This window comes from Tachyglossus aculeatus, chromosome 22 (genome assembly GCF_015852505.1).
Source record: "Tachyglossus aculeatus isolate mTacAcu1 chromosome 22, mTacAcu1.pri, whole genome shotgun sequence".
NCBI lineage: Eukaryota > Metazoa > Chordata > Mammalia > Monotremata > Tachyglossidae > Tachyglossus > Tachyglossus aculeatus.
This window is the reverse complement of record NC_052087.1, coordinates 56,711,065-56,732,073: the sequence shown is the minus strand read 5'-3', so window position 1 is coordinate 56,732,073 and position 21,009 is coordinate 56,711,065. Positions and strand designations below refer to the sequence as shown.

Here is a 21,009-nt window from a genome sequence, read left to right as displayed (position 1 = left end):
TAGAAGGGGGAGATTTGTCACCCTGGGGCGGGCTGGCAAGGCAGAGAGGAGAGGCCCGGACAATAACCGGTCTCCGACCGGTTTTCTCCAGGCCAGGTTGTCTGTAATCTCGACAAGCAATTAGATTTAATAGGACAGGAGCACTTTCACCCCCCTACCCCCGCTTCCCCCCCTCCACCCCCGCCCCAGGCCCTGGGGGGAGGGGGATCTGGGGGTGGGGGCGGCTTTGACGTCACCCCGGGCCTATAAGAGGATCCCGACCAGAGAGGAGGAGGAAGAGGAGGAGGAGGAGGACAGAGCTGAGACCGTCTACATGATGCCCACTTCGAAGACCCCCTCCTCATCCTCCAAAGGATTCCGCCGGGCCGTGTCCGAACTCGACTCCAAGCAAGCCGAGGCCGTCATGGTAAGGGGGGAACCCCCCCCACACCCTGAGACCCCCAACCCCAACTTCCAAACTCAAAGGCTGGGCGCCCCAGGGTCGCCCCCCACCCCTCTCTGAGCCCCCCGAGAGCCGGGATGGGGCAGGGCCGAGGGGGGTGGTCGTCAGTCCTAATCCACTGCCCCCAACCCACCACCTTGGGACCCTCTCCCCAGAGGCCTGGGTGTCAAACCTGAGCCCCTGCCTTGCTGGGGGGGATTTTCCAAGAGCTCAGCACAGCGCTCTGCACGCAGTAAGCGCTTAGTACAGTGCTCTGCACACAGTAAGCGCTCAATAAATGCGATTGATTGATTGATTAGTAATACTATTACTACTAATAATAATGGCATTTGTTAAGCGCTTACTATGTGCAAAGCACTTTTCCAAGCGCTGGGGGGATACAAGGAGATCACGTTGTCCCACGTGGGGCTCACAGTCTTAATCCCCATTTGACAGATGAGGTCACTGAGGCGCAGAGAAGTTAGGTGACTTGCCCAAGGTCACACAGCAGACTTGTGGGGGAGCCGGGATTAGAACCCATGACCTCTGACTCCCAAGCCCGGGCTCTTTCCACTGAGCCACGCGGTAAAGACGACTGATTGAATGAATGAATAATAATAACGGTATTTGTTAAGCGCTTACTATGTGCCAAGCACTGTTCTACGCGCTGGATGAATCCGGGGTGTGTGTGTACGTGTGTGTGAGTGTGTGAGTGTGTGTGTGTGTGTGTGTGTGTGTGTGTGTGTGTGTGTGTGTGTGTGTGTGTGCGGTTTTGCCGGGATGGAGCCCTTGGTGTGTTGTGAGTGTGTTGGGCGTGTCTGAATGTGTGCAGTGCTCGGGGGCGGGGGGAACTGTACCGGATGGTTGGGTGCTGTATTGAATGCTTGGGAGCTGGGGCAGGTCTGTGTGTGTGTTTGTGTGTGTGTGTGTGTGTGTGTGTGTGTGTGTGTGTGTGTGCGTGCGGTTTCTCGCTCGGTTGTGACCCATTGAAGGACCGAACCCGGGTTGGTTTGCAGATGGGCGTCTGAATGTGTGTGTGCTGTGCTGTGTCTCACTGTGTGTGTGTGTGTGTGTGTGCGTGTGTGTGTGTGCAAGTGTGTCAGGGTGCGGCAGGATGCCTGGGTGGGGCTGGTCAGGGTGTGGGGGTTTTCTGGGTGAGGGTGTGTGCGCACTTTGGGGTGTGGTGAGGGTGTGTGATTGTATGTTTGTGCATATGTGTGTGTTTGTGATTGTGTGTTTGTGTGGAGGGGAGGGGGTCTGGGCCGGGTAGGGCCCAGAGTGGAGCAGGGTTGGGTCACGGCCACAAACACCTTCAGCAGCCCCCACCCACTCCTCCACCCACCCAATAATAATAATAATAATAACGATGGCATTTGTTAAGCGCTTACTATGTGCCAAGCACTGTTCTAACCGCTGGTGGGGAGGATACAAGTTCATCAGGTGGTCCCACGTGGGGCCCACAGTCTTCATCCCCATTTACCAGATGAGGGAACTGAGGCTCAGGGAAGTTAAGTGACTTGCCCAAGGTCACACAGCAGACATGTGGCGGAGCGGGGATTAGAACCCATGACCTCTGACTCCCAAGACGGGCTCTCAATCACCCACTCACTCACCCACCGACAAGGGGGGCTCCGCCAGCTCCAGGGGAGTGGGCGAGGGGCGAGGGACGAGGGAAACCACTACTGGTCCCTCAGCCCATTCAGCCCAGGCCGGCAGGCTGAGGCCCCCTCCCCTGCTTCCTCTCTCCCTCCCCACCCCCGGGGGTCCCTGGGGGTCCCAGGATCAGGAGGGGCAGGGGGCCTGGGACCTGAAAAGCTCCTGAAGTCCGGAGGCCGGGGGGTGGGGGGCTCCGAGGACTGGGCAGACCCCATCACCCCATCTCTGTCTGTCCCCAAGGTCCTCTTTTTTTTAAAAAAATGGTATTTGTTAAGCGCTCACTATGTACCAAGCACTGTTCTAAGCTCTGGGGGAGATCCAAGGTGATCAGGTTGTCCCACGTGGGGCTCACAGTCTTCATCCCCATTTCACGGTTGAGATAACTGAGGCCCAAAGCGCTCACTATGTACCAAGCACTGTTCTAAGCGCTGGGGGAGATCCAAGGTGATCAGGTTGTCCCACGTGGGGCTCATAGTCTTCATCCCCATTTTACGGTTGAGATAACTGAGGCCCAGAGAAGCGAAGTGACTTGCCCAAAGTCACACGGCTGACAAGTGGCAGAGCAGGGATTAGAACCCATGACCTCTGACTCCCAAGCCCGGGCTCTTTCCTCTAAGCCATGCTGCTTCTCTAATAATAATGTTGGTATTTGTTAAGTGCTTACTATGTGCCAAGCAGTGTTCTAAGCGCTGGGGGAGATAACAAGGTAATGAGGTTGTCCCATGTGGGGCTCACAGTCTTCATCCCCATTTTACAGATGAGGTAACTGAGGATGAATAGTAATGACAATAATAGTAATAACTGTGGTATTTGTTAAGCGCTTACTATGTGCCAGGCACTGTAGTAAGCGCTGGCATAGATCCAAGATTATCAGGTTGTCCCCTGTGGGGCTCACAGTCTTCATCCCCATTTTACAGGTGAGATAACTGAGGCCCAGAGAAGTGAAGTGACTTGCCCAAAGTCACACGGCTGACAAGTGGCAGAGCTGGGATTAGAACCCATGACCTCTGACTTCCAAGCCCGGGTTCTTTCCTTTGAGCCACGCTGCTTCTCTAGCTCCCTGAGGGAAAAGTGGAGGTGCCCAGCACAGCGCCTTGCACACAGAGGGTGCCCAGCACAGCGCCTTGCACACAGTAGGAGGGAGCACCCTGCACACAGGGGTGTCCAGCATAGCAGGCTGCACACAGCGGGCTCCCAGCACAGCACTTGGCACAGAGGGGGCACCCATCACAGCTCCCTGCACACAGGGGGTGCCCATCACAGCCCCCCGCACCCAGTGGGTGTCCATCACAATGCCCTGCCCGTAGTGAATGCCCAGTATAATGCTCTGCACCCACTAGAGTCTCCTATCTCCCCGAATTGAGCTTTCTGGAATATAATAATAATAATAATAATAATAATAATAATAATAATAATAATGACGGTATTTATTAAGCACTTACTATGGGCAAAACACTGTTCTAAGCTCTAAGGAGGTTACAAGGTGATCAGGTTGTCACACGGGGGGTTCACAGTCTTCATCCCCATTTTCCAGATGAGGTCAATGAGGCCCAGAGAATCAATCAATCAATCAAATCGTATTTATAGAGAAGTGAAGTGACTTGCCCAAAGTCACACAGCTGACCCACGACCTCTGGCTCCAAAGCCCGGGCTCTTTCCACTGAGCCACGCTGAATAATAATAACAATAATACTAATGGTATTTGTTAAGGGCTTACTATGTTCCAGGCACTGTACTAAGTGCTGGGGTAGATACAAGCAAATCGGGTTGGACACAGTCCCTGTCCCACATGGAGCTCACAGTCATTCATTCATTCAATCGTATTTATTAATAATAATAATGATGGCATTTATTAAGCACTTACTATGTGCAAAGCACTGTTCTAAGCGCTGGGGAGGTTACAAAATGATCAGGTTGTCCCACAGGGGGCTCACAGTCTTAATCCCCATTTTACAGATGAGGTCACTGAGGCACAGGGAAGTGAAGTGACTTGCCCAAAGTCACCCAGCTGACAATTGGCGGGGCCGGGATTTGAACCCCTGACCTCTGACTCCAAAGCCCGGGCTTTTTCCACTGAGCCACGATTTACTGAGCGTTTACTGTGTGCAGAGCACTGTACTAAGCGCTTGGGAAAGTACAATACAGCAATAAAGAGAGACAAGCCCGGCCCGCAACGAGCTCACAGTCTACAGACTGTGAAACCCAGGTCATTACATTTATAACCACCCCAGCACTTAGAACGACAGCGCTTGGCACATAGTAAGCGCTTAACCAATACCATCATTATCATAAAGTCTACAGCTTCGATCCCCATTTTACAGATGAGGTAACTGAGGCCCAAAGAAGTGACGTGACTTGTCCAAGGTCACAGCGTGGCTCAGTGGAAAGAGCCCGGGCTTGGGAGTCAGAGGTCATGGGTTCTAATCCTGGCTCCGCCACTTGTCAGTTGTGTGACTTTGGGCAAGTCACTTAACTTCTCCGTGCCTCAGTTACCTCATCTGTAAAATGAGGATGAAGACTGTGAGCCTCACGTGGGACAATCTGATCACCTTGTATCTCCCCCAGCGCTTAGAACAGTGCTTCGCGCGTAGTAAGCTCTTAACAAATACCATCATTATTATTATTATCACTAAGTGGGCGAGCCTGGATTAGAACCCGTGACCTTCTGACTCCCTGGACCAAGCTCTAGCCATTAGGCTATGCTGCGTCTCATGGGGGTGTTCACCCCATGTCCCCACCCTCTGCCCGCTTAGTACAGTGCTCTGCACACAGTAAGCGCTCAATAAATACGATTGAATGAATGCAGGCTCTAGCCGAAGACCTGAGGTTGTTTTCGGAGGGCTGGGAGGAGGAGAGGGAGGTGCTGGGGGAGACGGATCACTTTCTGAGCGCCCCCTCCCCTCCCTGTCCTGCCTCTTCCCGGCTGGGGGATCGTTAGTCTGAAAGCCGCGGGGCTAGGAGACGGACAGCAAAGACTCTGTGTTTCGGTGCAGCAGAGATAGTCGCTTTATTAGATCTCTTTCCTCCCGGAGGGCACCGTTTCTCCTAATTCTGCTCGTTTGTCCGCTACTTCGCTCCTGCCCAACTCCTCTGGGGCATAAACGGGCGAGGCGGCTGGGGAATGGGCAGGGAGGAGGAGGGAGGAAATAAGAAAGATAGAGATAAGGGAGGGAGATCAAAAGGGGAGAGGAGGGGAGGGGGTGAAGAAGAAGACAGGGAGACGGGGGAGAAAAGGGAGACGAAAAGGGGAGAGAGGGAGAAGGGAGAAAAGGGTGAGGGTTGGAGAAGGAGAGGGGGGAGAGAAGGTTAAGAGGTGAGGAAGAAGGGGGAGAGAGGGGGACGGGGGAGAAGGGTGGAAAAAAGAAGGGAAGAGAAAAGAGAGACGAAAAGGGGAGAGAGGGAGAGGGGAGAAAAGGGTGAGGGTTGAAGAAGGAGGGGGGGAGAGAAGGGTAAGAGGTGAAGAAGAAGGGGGAGAGAGGGAGACGGGGAGAAGGGCGGAAAAAAGAAGGGAAGAGAAAAGAGAGACGAAAAGGGGAGAGGGGAGAAAAGGGTGAAGGTTGAAGAAGAAGGGGGAGAGAGGGAGAGGGGAGAGAAGGGCGGAAAAAAGAAGGGAAGGGAAAAGGGAGACGAAAAGGGGAGAGAGGGAGAGGGGAGAAAAGGGTGAGGGTTGAAGAAGGAGGGGGGGGGAGAGAAGGTTAAGAGGTGAGGAAGAAGGGGGAGAGAGGGAGACGGGGGAGAAGGGTGGAAAAAAGAAGGGAATCAATCAATCAATCAATCGTATTTATTGAGCGCTTACTGTGTGCAGAGCACTGTACTAAGCGCTTGGGAAGTACAAGTTGGCAACAGAGAGAGACGGTCCCTACCCAACAGCGGGCTCACAGTCTAGAAGGGGGAGACAGAGAACAGAGAAAAGGGAGACGAAATGGGGAGAGAGGGAGAGGGGAGAAAATGGTGAGGGTTGAAGAAGGAGAGGGAGAGGGGAGAGAAGGGTGAGAAGTGAAGAAGAAGGGGGAGAGAGGGAGACGGGGTAGAAGGGCGGAAAATAGAAGGGAGGAGAAAAGGGGGACAAAAGGGGAGAGAGGGAGGGGGAGAAAAGGGTGAGGGTTGAAGAAGGGGGGGGAGAGAAGGTTAGGAGGTGAGGAAGAAGGGGGAGAGAGGGAGACGGGGGAGAAGGGCGGAAAATAGAAGGGAAGAGAAAAGGAAGACGATAAAGGGAAGAGCGGGAGAGGGGAGAAAAGGGTGAGGGTTGAAGAAGGAGAGGGAGGGGGAGAAAAGGGTGAGAGGTGAAGAAGAAGGGGGAGAGAGGGAGACGGGGGAGAAGGGCGAAAAAAGACGGGAAGAGAAAAGGAAGACAAAAAGGGGAGAGAGGGAAAGGGGAGATAAGGTTGAGGAGTGAAAAAGAAAGGGGAGAGAGTGAGAGGGGAGGGGGTGAAAAGGGTGAGGGTTGAAGAAGAAGAGGGGAGAGAAGGGCGGAAAAAATAAGGGAAGAGAAAAGGGAAAAGAAAAGGGGAGGGGTAGAGGGGAGAGAAGGTTGAGGGTGAAAAAGAAGGGGAGAGGGAGAGGGGAGAGGGGAGAAAGGGTGAGGGCTGAAGAAGAAGAGGGAGAGAGGGAGAGGGGAGAAAAGGGTGAGGGTTGAAGAGGAAGAGGGAGAGGGAGAGGGGAGAGAAGGGTGAGGGATGAAAAACAAGAGGGAGAGAGGGAGACGGGGGAGAAGGGAGGAAAAAAGAAGGGAAGGGAAAAGGGAGAGAAAATGGGAGGGGGGAGAAAAGGGGGAGGGTTGAAGAAGAAAGGGGAGAGAGGGAGAGGAGAGAGATGGGGGAGAGAAGGAGATGGGGGAGAAGGGTGGAAATAAGAAAGGAAGATAAAAGGGAGGGAGATGAGAATGGGAGAGAGGAAGAGGGGAGAGAAGAGTGAAAAAGAATAGGAGAAGAAGAGGGGAGTGAAGAGTGAGGGGTGAAGAAGAAGGGGAGAAAGAAGGGTGAAGGGGTGAAGGGGACAGAAAGATGGAGAAGTGAGGAAGAAGGAGAGAGAAGGGGAGAGGGAAAGGGGTGAGGGGTGAAGAAAAAGGGAGAGAGAAGGTGGGGGAGAGAAGGTCGAGGTGAAGAAGGGGAGAGAAGAGGGGAGAAGGAAAGAAAAGGGTGGAGGGTGAAGAAGAGGTAAGAAGGGGGAGAAGGGAGAAAAGTGTAATGGGTGAAGGAAGGGAAAGAAGAGGAGGGGAAAGGGGGAGAAAAGGGTGGCGGGGTGAAGAAGCAGGGGAGGGAAAGGGAATAGAAGGGCGGCGGTTGGAGAAGAAAGGGAGAGAAGGGTGGAGGGCTGAAGAAGAGAGGTGAGAAGAAGAGAGAAGAGAAGGGGAGAGAAGGGAGGAAGGATAAAGAAGAGGAGGGGGAGAGAAAGGTGGTGGGGTGAAGAAGAGGAGGGAAGAAGGGGAGAGAAGGGGAGGGGAGAAAGGGAGAGAAGGGGAGAGGTGGAAAGGGAAGAGAAGGAGGGGTTTTGAAGATGAAGGAGAGAGAAGGGGAGGGGAGATTCATTCGTTCGTTCATTCAATCGTATTTATTGATAACTTACTGTGTGCAGAGCACTGTACTAAGCGCTTGGGAAGTACAAATCGGCAACATATAGGGACGGTCCCTACCCAGCAACGGGCTCACAGTCTAGAAGGGGGAGACAGGCAACAAAACAAAACATGTGGACAGGTGTCATGGTGAAGGACAGAGAAGTGGGGAGGTGGGAGAGAAGGGGGTGGGGGGAATTGTGTGTTTTCTGCAGGTCTTCAACTTCCTCTTTCTTGCCTCCCAGTCCCCCTCGCCCCCGTTCCCACCTTCCCTCCCACGCGCGGATTACTTTCTCTCTCCCCACCCCCCGCTCCAGAAGCCTCTTCTATGTCCTTGTACATATTTACTATTCGATTTATTTTGTTAATGATGTGCATTTAGCTTTAATTCTATTTGTTCTGACGACTTGACACCTGTCCACCTGTTTTGTTTTGTTGTCTCTCTCCCCCTTCCAGACCGTGAGCCCGTTGTTGGGTAGGGACCGTCTCTATATTTTGCCGACTTGGACTTCCCAAGCGCTTAGTATAGTGCTCTGCACACAGTAAGCGCTCAATAAATACGATTGAATGAATGGATGAATGTCCTCACGGTTTCCGCTGGCTGGGGCGGTGGGAGGTGGGGGGCGGGACCCCATTTTTCGACTTCACAGCCCAGCCTGGGTTCTTTCCACGAGTCCCACTGTTTCTCTAGGATTCTCTGAGTGCTCAATGCTAGGGAGGGTTGGGGGTCCCCCAGGACCCCCTAGGATTCCAAGCTGCTGGCGGGGGGAGGGTATTATTATTATTAGTAATCATAATAATGGCATTTTATTAAGCGCTTACTATGTGCAAAGCACTGTTCTAAGCGCTGGGGGGATACAAGGTGATTAGGTTCCCCCACGGGGGGCTCACAGTCAATCCCCATTTTACAGATGAGGTAACTGAGGCACAGAGAAGTTAAGTGACTTGCCCAAGGTCACACAGCTGGCAATTGGCGGAGTCAGGATTTGAACCCATGACCAGTGACTCCAAAGCCCGTGCTCTTTCCATTGAGCCACGCTGCTTCTGGGTATTCTGGGGTTTCCCCAGAACTGCCACCCTCATCCCCAGAGAGCAATCAATCAATCAATAATAATAATAATAATAATGGCATTTATTAAGCGCTTACTATGTGCGAGGCACTGTTCTAAGCGCTGGGGGGATACAAGGTGATCAGGTTGTCCCACGGGGGGCTCACAGTCTTCATCCCCATTTTACAGATGAGGGAACTGAGGCCCAGAGAAGTGAAGTGACTTGCCCAAGGTCAGGCAGCTGACAAGAGGTGGAGCCAGGATTCGAACCCATGACCTCTGACTCCCAAGCCCGCGCTCTTTCCACTGAGCTGATCAATCCCTAATTGATTCCCTAATCAATCAAATCCCTAATCAATCAAATTGGCTTACTGGAGAGAGCATGGGTCTGGGAGTCAAAAGGACCTGGGTTCTAATCCTGGCTCCTCCACTTGCGAGCTGTGTGACCTTGGGCAAGTCACTTCACTTCTCTGTGCCTCAGTTCCTTCTTCTGTAATATGAGGATTAAGACTGAGAGCCCCATGTTGAACAGGGACTGTGTCTGCTCTGATGAACTTGTATAAAATAATAATAATAATGGCAATTATTAAGCACTTACTATGTGCTATTACTTACTGGGGAGGTTGCCAGGTAATCAGGCTGTCCCACGGGGGGCTCACAATCTTAATCCCCATTTTCCAGATGAGGTAACTGAGGCACAGAGAAGTTAAGTGACTTGCCCACAGTCACATAGCTGACAATTGGCAGAGCCGATTGTATCTGTATCTACACCAGAGCTTAAAAAAGTGCATGGCACATAGAAAGCACTTAATAAGTAGGTCATGGGTTCTAATCCCAGCCCCGCCACATGTCTGCTGTGTGACCTTGGGCAAGTCACTTAACTTCTCTGAGCTTCAGTTACCTCATCTGTAAAATGGGGATTAAGACTGTGAGCCCCACATGGGACAAGTTGATCACCTTGTATCCCCCCCAGCTCTTAGAACAGTGCTTTGCTTTGCCCATAGTGAGCGCTTAACAAATACCATTGTTATTATTATTATTATTGTTATTATTATTATTATTATGTCTGCTGTGTGATCTTGGGTGAGTCATTTCACTTCATTGGGCCTCAGTTCCCTCCTCTGTAAAAAGGGGATGGAGTCTGTGAGCCCCATGTGGGACAGGGACTGTGTCCACCCTGATGAGCTCGGATCTACCCCTGTGCTTAGAACAGTGCCAGACACACAATAAGCACTTAACAGATGCCACAATTATTATTATTATTATTATTATTGTTATTAACAGTCTCCACGGTTCATCGGACGTCGCCGAAGCCTGATCGAAGATGCGAGGAAGGAGCGAGAGGCGGCAGAAGCTGCGGCGGCTTCGGAGGCCGGAGATGGGGCAGAGACCATCGTCTTCGAGGAGAGGGATGGCAAGGCTGTGGCCAACCTCTTCTTTGCGCTCAAGGGGACCAAGACGGCATCTTTGTCTCGTGTCATGAAAGTATTTGAGGTGAGGGCTCATTCAGCACTGTGTGTGTGTGTTTGTGTGTGTTTGTGTGTTCCCGGGGAGTGTGGTTGTGTGTGCCCAAGGGTCTGTGGACGGATGGCTGCTCATGGGTATTCGTGTGTGTGCATATAATAACAAGAATAATGGCATTGACAATAATAATAATAATAATGGTATTTATTAAGCGCTTACTACATGCCAAGCACTGTTCTAAGCACTGGGATAGATAGACACACTTTTAGACTGTGAGCCCACTGTTGGGCAGGGACTGTCTCTATATGTTGCCAATTTGTACTTCCCAAGCACTTAGTACAGTGCTCTGCACATAGTAAGCGCTCAATAAATACGATTGATGATGGTGACAGATACAAGGTAATCAGGTGGTCCCATGTGGGGTGCACAGTCCTCATCCCCATTTTCCAGATGAGGTCACTGAGGCACAGAGAAGTTAAGTGACTTGCCCAAGGTCACACAGCAGACAAGTGGCAGGGCTGGGATTAGAAGCCACGAGTTTGTGACTCCTAGGCCCGGGCTGTAGCCACTGGGCCATGCTGCTTCTTTTGTTTGTTTTGTTTTGTTTGTTAATAATAATACTGATGGCATTTATTAAGCGCTTATTGTGTGTTGAGCACTGTTCTAAGCGCTGGGGCGGATACAAGGTGATCAGGTTGTCCCACGTGGGGCTCACAGTCTTCATCCCCATTTTACAGATGAAGTCACTGAGGCACAGAGAAGTGAAGTGACTTGCCCAAAGTCACACAGCTGACAAACGGGGGAGGCGGGATTAGAACCCATGACCTCTGACTCCCAAGCCCGGGCTCTTTCCACTGAGCCACACTGCTTCTCTAAAGGACTTACCATGTGCAAGGCACTGTACTCAGCGATGGGGTGGCACCAAGCAAATCGGGTTGGACACAGTCCCTGTCCCGTGTGGGGCTCACAGACCCAATCCCCATTTGACAGATGAGGGAACTGAGGCCCGGAGGAGTGAAGTGACTTGCTCAAGGTCACACAGCAGACAAGTGGTGGAGAGGGGATTTGTTTTGTTGTCTGTCTCCCCCTTCTAGACTGCGAGCCCGTTGTTGGGTAGGGACCGTCTCTATACGTTGCTGACGTACTTCCCAAGCGTTTAGTACAGTGCTCTGCACACAGTAAGCGCTCAATAAATATGATTGAATGAATGAATGAACCCATGACCTTCTGATTCCCAGGCCCGGGCTCGATCACCCATCTGCCTGGGTGGGTGTGCCCAAGGGATTGTGGATGGATGGGCGATCATGGGTACACAACTGATGTCCTTTTTCTTGTTTTGATGTCTGCCTCCCCCCTTCAAGACTGTAAACCCATTGCGGGCAGGGATTATCTCTCTTTATTGCCGAATTGTACTTTCCAAGCGCTTAGTCCAGTGCTCTGCACACAGTATGCGCTCAATAAATACGATTGAATGGATAAATGAATGAATGAGTGAATCTGTGTGTGTTTGTGTACGATTGTGTGCAGCAGTGTGAATGTGTGTATACATCGGTCGGGGGGCGGGGGGACTAGTGAGTGTGAGTATATGTGACTAAGGAATTGTGGACAGGTGGAAGCTTATGTGTATTCGTGTGTGTGCATATGTGCCTGTGAATGTGTGTATACATCAGTGTTTGTGTATGTGTGTGCGTTCCCAGGGAGCTTAAGTGTGTCCCTTAGGGTCTGTGATCGCGGCAGAGACGGGATAACGGGCTCTCAGTCTAGAAGGGGGAGACAGACAACACAACAAAACACGTGGACAGGTGTCAAGTCGTCAGAACAAATAGAATTAAAGCTAGATGCGCATCATTAACAAAATAAATAGAATAGTCAATATGTGCAAGTAAAATAAATAGAGTAATAAATCTGTACAAACATATATACAGGGGCTGTGGGGAGGGGAAGGAGGTAGGGCGGGGGGAGCCCGGGCTCTTTCCACTGAGCCACACTGCTTCTCACCTGTGTGCAGAAGCAGCGTGGCTCAGTGGAAAGAGCCCGGGCTTTGGAGTCAGAGGTCATGGGTTCGAATCCCGGCTCTGTCACATGTCTGCTGTGTGACCTTGGGCTGGTCATCACTTAACTTCTCGGAGCCTCAGTTACCTCATCTGTAAAATGGGGATGATGACTGTGAGCCCCACGCGGGACAGCCTGATCACCTTGTATCCCCCCAGCGCTTAGAACAGTGCTTTGCACATAGTAAGCGCTTAACAAATGCCATTATTATTATTGCAGAGCGCTGTAGGGAGGACTGTGAGCCCCAAGTGGGATAGCCTGATAACCTTGTATCTACCCCAGTGCTTGGAACAGTGCTTGGCACATAGTAAGTGCTTAAGAAGTACCATAATAATAATTATTATTAATATTTAATATTATTATTAAAAATACTACAATTTTGTTCTCTGTCTCCCTCTTCTAGACTGTGAGCCCGCTGTTGGGTAGGGACCGTCTCTATATGTTGCCAGCTTGTACTTCCCAAGCGCTTAGTACAGTGCTCTGCACACAGTAGGCGCTCAATAAATACGATCGATCGATTGATTTATTATTATTCCGTGCCCACAACGAGCTCACATCACTCCCCAACTAAGCCCTCATTTTCCCAGTTTCATCACCGTTCCTAGTTGTCCTTCCCTTCAATCAATCAATGGTATTTACTGAACACTTACTATGTGCAGAGCACTATTCTGAGCACTTGGGTGAGTCCAGTACAACAGAATTAGAAGAAACGTTCCCTGCCCCTTTCCCGTCCCCCCGCCTTACCTCCTTCCCCTCCCCACAGCCCCTGTATATATGTTTGTACGGATTTATTACTCCATTTATTTTACTTGTACATATTTACGATTCTATTTATTTTATTTTGTTGATATCAATCAATCAATCGTATCTTTTAGACTGTGAGCCCACTGTTGGGTAGGGACTGTCTCTATATGTTGTCGACTTGTACTTCCCAAGCGCTTAGTACAGTGCTCAGCACACAGTAAGCGCTCAATAAATACGATTGATTGATTGATTGATTGAGTGCTTACTGTGTGCAGAGCACTGTACTAAGCGCTTGGTAAGTAATATACTTTGTTTTGTTGTCTGTCTCCCCCTTCTAGACTGAGCTGCTGTTGGTTAGGGACCGTCTCTGTATGTTGCCAACTGGTACTTCCCAAGCGCTTAGTACAGTGCTCTGCGTACAGTAAGCGCTCAATAAATACGACTGAATGAATGAACAACCAGAAGCAGCAGATGCAGAGCCTGCCCGAGGGGAACTGGAGATAAATGAGGCCAGACTTCAATTAGCGAACAGAAACTTCCAGAGATTGCACACTCTCTGTTTTAATAACCGTCTGATGTGGACAGGATGAGAAGGCAGAGCAGACCCCCCTCCCTTCCCTCCTGCCTGGGAAGGGTAATGAGTAGCAGCGTGGCTCAGTGGAAAGAGCCCCGGCTTTGGAGTCAGAGGTCATGGGTTCCAATCCCGGCCCCGCCACTTGTTGGCTGTGTGACTCTGAGCAAGTCACTTCACTTCTCTGAGCCTCAGTTCCCTCATCTGTATAATGGGGATTGACTGTGAGCCCCACGTGGGACAACTTAATCACCTTGTATCCTCCCCAGCGCTTAGAACAGTGCTTTGCACATAGTAAGCTCTTAACAAATGCCATTATTATTATTATTATTCATTCATTCAATCGTATTTATTGAGCGCTTACTGGGTGCAGAGCACTGGACTAAGCGCTTGGGAAGCCCAAGTCGGCAATATCTAGAGACGGGCCTTCTCTGGGCCTCAGTTACCTCATCTGTGAAATGAGGATGAAGCCTGTGAGCCCCCCACCGTGGGAAAACCTGATCCCCAGCTCTTAGAACAGTGCTTGGCACATAGTAAGCGCTTAATAAATACCATCATCATCATTATCAGTGGGCGGGCCCGACTGACCTCTGTTTGGCTGCCCCGAGTTGCCACCTTCTCTTCCAACACTTTTAAATTTTAATAATATTTGGGAAGCGCTTACTAAATGTCCAACGCTGCTGTAAGCACTGGGGTAGGGTCATAAACTTAGTTTCTCCCCCTTGTAGACTGTGAGCCTACTGTTGGGTAGGGACTGTCTCTATATGTTGCCAACTTGTACTTCCCAAGCGCTTAGTACAGTGCTCTGCACACAGTAAGCGCTCAATAAATGTGATTGATTGATTGATAAACAGGTCGCATTCAGTCCCTGTCCCACGTGGGGGCTCGCCCTCTAATTAGAGAAGCAGTGTGGCTCAGTGGGAAGAGCCCGGGCTTTGGAGTCAGGGGTCATGGGTTCAAATCCAGACTCTGCCAATTGTCAGCTGTGTGACTTTGGGCTAGTCACTTCTCTTCTCTGGGCCTCAGTTCCCTCATCTGTAAAATGGGGATGAAGAAGCGTGGCTCAGTGGAAAGAGCCTGGGCTTGGGAGTCAGGGGTCATGGGTTCAAATCCAGGCCCTGCCAATTGTCAGCTGTGTGACTTTGGGCAAGTCACTTCTCTTCTCTGGGCCTCAGTTATCTCATCTGTAAAATGGGGATGAAGAGTGTGAGCCCCACGTGGGACAACCTGATCACCTTGTATCCTCCCCAGCACTTAGAACAGTGCTTTGCACATAGTAAGCGCTTAACAAATTCCATTATTATTATTATTATTATTATTATTATTATTATTATTTAGACTGTGAGCCCCCATGGGACAACCTGATCACCTTGTAACCTCTACAGTGCTTAGAACAGTGCTTTGCACATAGTAAGCACTTAATAAATGCCATTTAAAATAATAGGAGGGAGAGCAGATGTCCTCATTTTACAGTTGAGGAAACTGAGGCATAGAGCAGTGAAGTGACTGTCCCAAGGTCACTTCATCCTTGAAGTGATTCAGGATTGATTCAAGTCTTCTGTTTTGAGGAAGGGGGTGGCGGGAGTCGAGTATTCTAAGGCTCTAGTTTAAGGCGCCAGTCTCTTCCTGGGCTTGGGTTCGAATCCCTCCACTGCCAATAGGGTTTTCTTGGAGAAGCAGCGTGGCTTAGTGGAAGGAGCGTGGGCTTGGGAGTCAGAGGCCATGGGTTCTAATCCTGACTCCTCCACTTGTCTGCTGTGTGACCCTGGGCAAGCCACTTCACTTCTCTGTACCTCAGTTCCCTCATCTGAAAATGGGGGTGAGGACTGTGAGCCCCCCGTGGGACAGCCTGATAGCTGAGTGGAAAGAGACCTGGCTTGGGAGTAAGAGGTCGTGGGTTTTAATCCTGACTCTGCCACTTATCAGCTGTGTGACTTTGGGCAAGTCACTTAACTTCTCTATGCCTCAGTTACCTCATCTGTAAAATGGGGATGAAGACTGTGAGCCCCACATGGGACAACCTGATTACCTTGTATCTCCCCCAGCTCTTAGAACAGTGCTTGGCACATAGTAAGCGCTTAACAAATGCCATTATTATTATTATTATTATTCTCTGTGCCCCTGTGACCTCATCTATAAAATGGGGCTAAGAATGTGAGCCCCATGTGGGACAGGGACTGTGCATCTACCCCAGTGCTTGGCACAAAGTAAGCGCTCAACAATACCACAATCATCATCATCATCATCATTGAGAAGCAGCGTGGCTTACTGGAAAGAGCCCGGGCTTGGGAGTCAGAGGTCATGGGTTCTAATCCCACCTCCGCCGCTTGTCAACTGTGTGACCATGGGCAAGTCACTTAACTACTCTGAGCTTCAGTTACCTCATCTGTAAAATGGGGATGAAGATTGTGAGCCCCACGTGGGACAACCTGATGACCTTGTATCTACCCCAGCGCTTAGAACAGTGCTTGGCACATAGTAAGCGCCTAATAAATACCAACATTATTATTATTATCATTCTCGCGGGCTGCGTGGACTCTTTAACCCCGAAACCTCCCGGGGTCATCAACGATGAGCGCGTTTCAGGACCGCACCAAGAGACAGTTCTGGGTGCTTTCTCAGGAGGAGGAGGAGAAAGAGGGAAAGGAGGAGGAAGAAGAGAGGAATAAGAGAAGGAGAAGAAAATAAGAGGAGGAGAAGGAAGAGGAAAGGGAGGAAGAGGAAGGGGAGGATGAAAGGGAGAGGGAAGAAGAGGAGAAGGAGGAGAAACAAGTAGGAGGAGACAGGAAAAGGAGGAGAAAAAATAATAATAATAACTGTGGCATTTGATAAGCGCCAATTTGTACTTCCCAAGCGCTTAGTACAGTGCTCTGCACATAGTAAGCACTCAATAAATACGATTGATGATGATGATGATGATGATAAGCCAGACTGAGCCCCATTTTTCCTCTCCTCCTCCTAATCCCCCCCGCCCTGCCTCCTTCCCCTCCCAACAGCACCTGTATATATGTTTGTACAGATTTATTACTCTATTTATTTTGCTTGTACATATTTACTATTCTATTGATTTTGCTAATTATTACATTTAGCTTTAATTCCATTTATTCTGACGACTTGACACCTGTCCACATGTTTTGTTTTGTTGTCTGCCTCCCCCTTCTAGACTGTGAGCCCGTGGCTGGGTAGGGACCGTCTCTATATGTCTCCAACTTGTAATAATAATAATAATAATGGCATTTATTAAGTGCTTACTATGTGCCAAGCACTGTTCTAAGCACTGGGGAGGTTACAGTGTGATCGGGTTGTCCCACGGGGGCTCACAGTCTTCATCCCCATTTTACAGATGAGGTAACTGAGGCACAGAGAAGTGCCTTACCCAAAGTCACACAGCTGACAAGTGGTGGAGCCGGAATTTGAACCCATGACCTCTGACTCCAAAGCCCGGGCTCTTTCCACTGAGCCATGCTGCTTCTCCGAAGCATCTTGTACTTCCCAAGCGCTTAGTACAGTGCTCTGCACACAGTAAGCGCTCAATAAATACGATCGAATGAATGAATAAGCGCTTACTATTTCCAGACATTGTACTATGCACTGGGGTGGATACAAGCAAATGGGGTTGGACACAGTCCCTGTCCAGTCCCCCCCCCCCCCCACCCCCAGACATGTGGGGCTCACGGTCTCAATCCCCATTTTACAGATGAGAGAACTGAGGCTTCAAAGAAGTGAAGTGACTTGTCCACGGTCACACAGCAGACAAGTGGCGGAGCCAAGATTAACCCACCGTCTTCTAACTCCCAGGCCTGTGCTCTAACCACTATATCATTCTGCTTCTAATAATAACAATAATAATGATAATTGTGGTATCTGTTAAGCACTTACTAAGTACTGGGCACTGTACTAAGCGCTGGGGTGGATACAAGCAAATGGGGTTGGACACAGTCCCTGTCCCACGTGGGGCTCACGATCTCAATCCCCATTTTACAGATGAGCGAACTGAGGCTTCAAAGAAGTGAAGGGACTTGCCCACGGTCACACAGCAGACTAGTGGTGGAGCACAGAGAAGCAGCGTGGCTTAGTGGAAAAGCACAGGCTTGGGAGTCAGGGGACCTGGGTTCTAATTCCGACTCTGCCACTTGCCTGCGGTGTGACCTTGGGCAAGTCACTAAACTTCTCTTTGCCTCAGTTACCTCATCTGTAAAATGGGGATGAAGACTGTGAGCCCCACGAAGGATAACCTGATTACCTTGTATTTACCCCAGCACTTAGAACAGTGCTTGGCACATAGTAAGCGCTTCACAAATACCATCATTATTATTCTGACTCCACCACTCTGCTTCTCTCGGCACTTGGCGTATACTAAGCGCTTTCTAGACTGTGAGCCCACTCTTTCTAGACTGTGAGCCCACTGTTGGGTAGGGACTGTCTCTATATGTTGCCAACTTGTACTTCCCAAGCGCTTAGTACAGTGCTCTGCACACAGTAAGCACTCAATAAATACGATTGATTGATTGATTAATAAAAACATCAGCGTGGCTCAGTGGAAAGAGCCCGGGCTTTGGAGTCAGAGGTCGTGGGTTCAAATCCCGGCTCCGCCAATTGCCAGCTGTGTGACTTTGGGCAAGTCACTTCACTTTTCAGGGCCTCAGTTCCCTCACCTGTAAAATGGGGATTAAAACTGTGAGCCCCCCGGGGGACAACCTGATCACCTTGTAACCTCCCCAGCGCTTAGAACAGTGCTTTGCACATAGTAAGCGCTTAACAAATACCATTATTATTATTATTTTTATTATCATCATCATAATAATAATGACATTTGTTAAGCGCATACTATGTGCAAAGCACTGTTCTAAGCGCTGGGGGGATACAAGGCAATCAGGTTGTCCCATGTGGGGCTCACAGTCTTCATCCCCATTTTACAGATGAGGGAACAGAGGCTCAGAGAAGTGAAGTGACCCAAGGTCACACAGCAGATGTGTTGGGGAGCCGGGATTAGAACCCATGACCTCTGACTCCTAAACCCGGGCTCTTTCCACTGAGCCACGCAGCTTCTCATCCTCCTCATCCTTCTCTTCTTCTTCTTCTTTTTTAAGACGTTCGAAGCCAAAATCCATCACTTGGAGACGAGGGCCAACAGAAAGGCTCGGGATGGGCCTTCGGGCCTGGAGTTCTTCATCCGCTGTGAAGTCCACAGCGCTGACCTCAGCACACTGGTCAGTTCCATCCGGAGGGTCACGGACGACGTCAGGAGCCCGAAAGAAGACAAGTGTGAGACCCCCAGGGCGGCGGGACCCCCGCGGATACGGTTGTCCCCTATCTAATATCTAGTATCCCGTATCCCGTATCCCATATCTATCCTATCTAGTGGCTAGAGTCCGGGCCTGGGGGTCAGAAGGTCATAGGTTCTAATCCCGGCTCTGCCAATCGTCTGTTGTGTGACCCTGGGCAAGTCATTTCCCTTCTCTGGGCCTCAGTTGCCTCATCTGGAAAATGGGGATTGAGACTTTGAGCCCCACGTGGGACAGGGACTGTGTCCGTCTCTATATGTTGCCAACTTGTACTTCCCAAGCGCTTAGTACAGTGCTCTGCACACAGTAAGCGCTCAATAAATGCGATTGAATGAATGAATGAATGTCCAACCCGATTGGCTTGTTTCCACCCCAGCGCTTAGTACATTGCCTGGCACACTGTAAGCACTTAACAAATAGCTTTTGTTATTTTTACATATTTATTACTCTATTCATTTATTTATTTATTTTACTTGCACCTATCTATTCTATTTATTTTATTTTGTTAGTATGTTTGGTTTTGTTCTCTGTGTCCCCCTTCTAGACTGTGAGCCCACTGTTGGGTAGGGACTGTCTCTATATGTTGCCAGCTTGTACTTCCCAAGCGCTTAGTACAGTGCTCTGCACACAGTAAACGCTCAATAAATACGATTGATTGATTGATTGATTATTATTATTGTAGCCCTCCAATGAGGGCAGCCAATCCATTCTAGACTGTGAGCCCACTGTTGGGTAGAGACCGTCTCTGTATGTTGCCAACTTGTACTTCCCAAGCGCTTAGTACAGTGCTCTGCACACAGTACGTACTCAATACATACAATTGAATGAGTCAATCAATCAATTGCAGAGCACTAGACTAAGCACTTGGGAGAGGACAGTAATAATAATGCAGTCCCCTCTAGATTGCCTGGCACATTGTAAGCGCTTAACAAATACCTTTTGTTATTTATTATTATTGTAGCCCTCCAATGAGGGCAGCCAATCCATCAATCAATCAGTTGTATTTATTGAGCGCTTACTGCTTGCAGAGCACTAGACTAAGCCCTTGGGAGAGGACAGTAGTAATAATACAGTCCCCTCTAGATTGCCTGGCACATTGTAAGTGCTTAACAAATACCTTTTGTTATTTATTATTATTGTAGCCCTCCAATGAGGGCAGCCAATCCATCAATCAATCAATTGTATTTATTGAGCACTTACTGCTTGCAGAGCACTAGACTAAGCGCTTGGGAGAGGATAGTACTAATATTACAGTCCCCTCTAGACTACAAGCTCAAGTTGGGCAGAGAATGTGCTTATTGTTGTACTCTCCCCAGTGCTTAATACAGTGCTCTGCACACTGTAAGCGCTCAATAAATACTACTGAATGAATGAAAAATAATAATAATAATAACGGTACTTGTTAAGCACTTACAATGTACGAAGGACTGTTCTAAGTTCTGGCGTAGAAACAAGTTAACCAGGTTGGACACAGTCCCTGTCCCACAGGGGGCTCACAGTCTTCATCCCCATTTTACAGATGAGATAACTGAGGCCCAGAGAAGTTTAGTGACTAGCCTGTGGTCCCAAAGCAGACATGTGGTGGAGTTGGGATTAGAACCCAGACCCGTGCTCTATCCACTAAGCCATGTTGCTTCTTGGTAGACATACTCCCTGCCCACAGTGAGCGTACAGTCCTCAGTCAATCAGTGGTATTTATTGAGCGCTTACTGTGTGCAGAGCACTGTTCTAAGTGCTTAGGAGAGTACAATATAACAATAAACACACACATTCCCTGCCCACAATGAGCTTACATTCTTCAGTAAATCAGTGGTATTTATTGAGCACTTCACTGCGTGCAGAGCACTGGACTAAGCGCTTGGAGAGTACAGTTCAACAGAATTGATAGAGGTATTTCCTGCCCACAACAAGTTTAGGAGTGTAGAATCCAGCCAGCCAATCAATCAATAGGATTGATCGAAGGCCTACAGGAATAATAATAATTAATTAATGATGGTATTTGTTAAGCGCTTACTATGTGCAAAGCACTGTTCTAACCGCTGGGGAGGTTACAAGGTGATCAGGTTGTCCCAGAGGGGGCTCACGGTTTTAATCCCCATTTTACAGATGAGGTCACTGAGGCCCAGATAAGTGAAGTGACTTGCCCAAAGTCACACAGCTGACAGTTGGCGGAGCCGGGATTTGAACCCGTGACCTCTGACTCCAAAGGCCATGCT

The 21,009-nt window shown here is 49.7% G+C and overlaps 1 protein-coding gene across 1 annotated transcript in view; it reads left to right on the top strand.

Annotated features, from left to right (window-relative positions):
• Positions 1–316: 316 nt before the first annotated feature.
• TH (tyrosine hydroxylase) overlaps positions 317–21,009 on the top strand; it is a 50,275-nt gene continuing 29,582 nt past the window's right edge. Inside the window, exons 1-3 of the mRNA XM_038764881.1 lie at positions 317–406; positions 9,962–10,171; positions 18,599–18,773. Of these exons, the coding sequence (XP_038620809.1) occupies positions 317–406; positions 9,962–10,171; positions 18,599–18,773 (475 nt within the window). The remainder of the gene's footprint in view (positions 407–9,961; positions 10,172–18,598; positions 18,774–21,009) is intronic.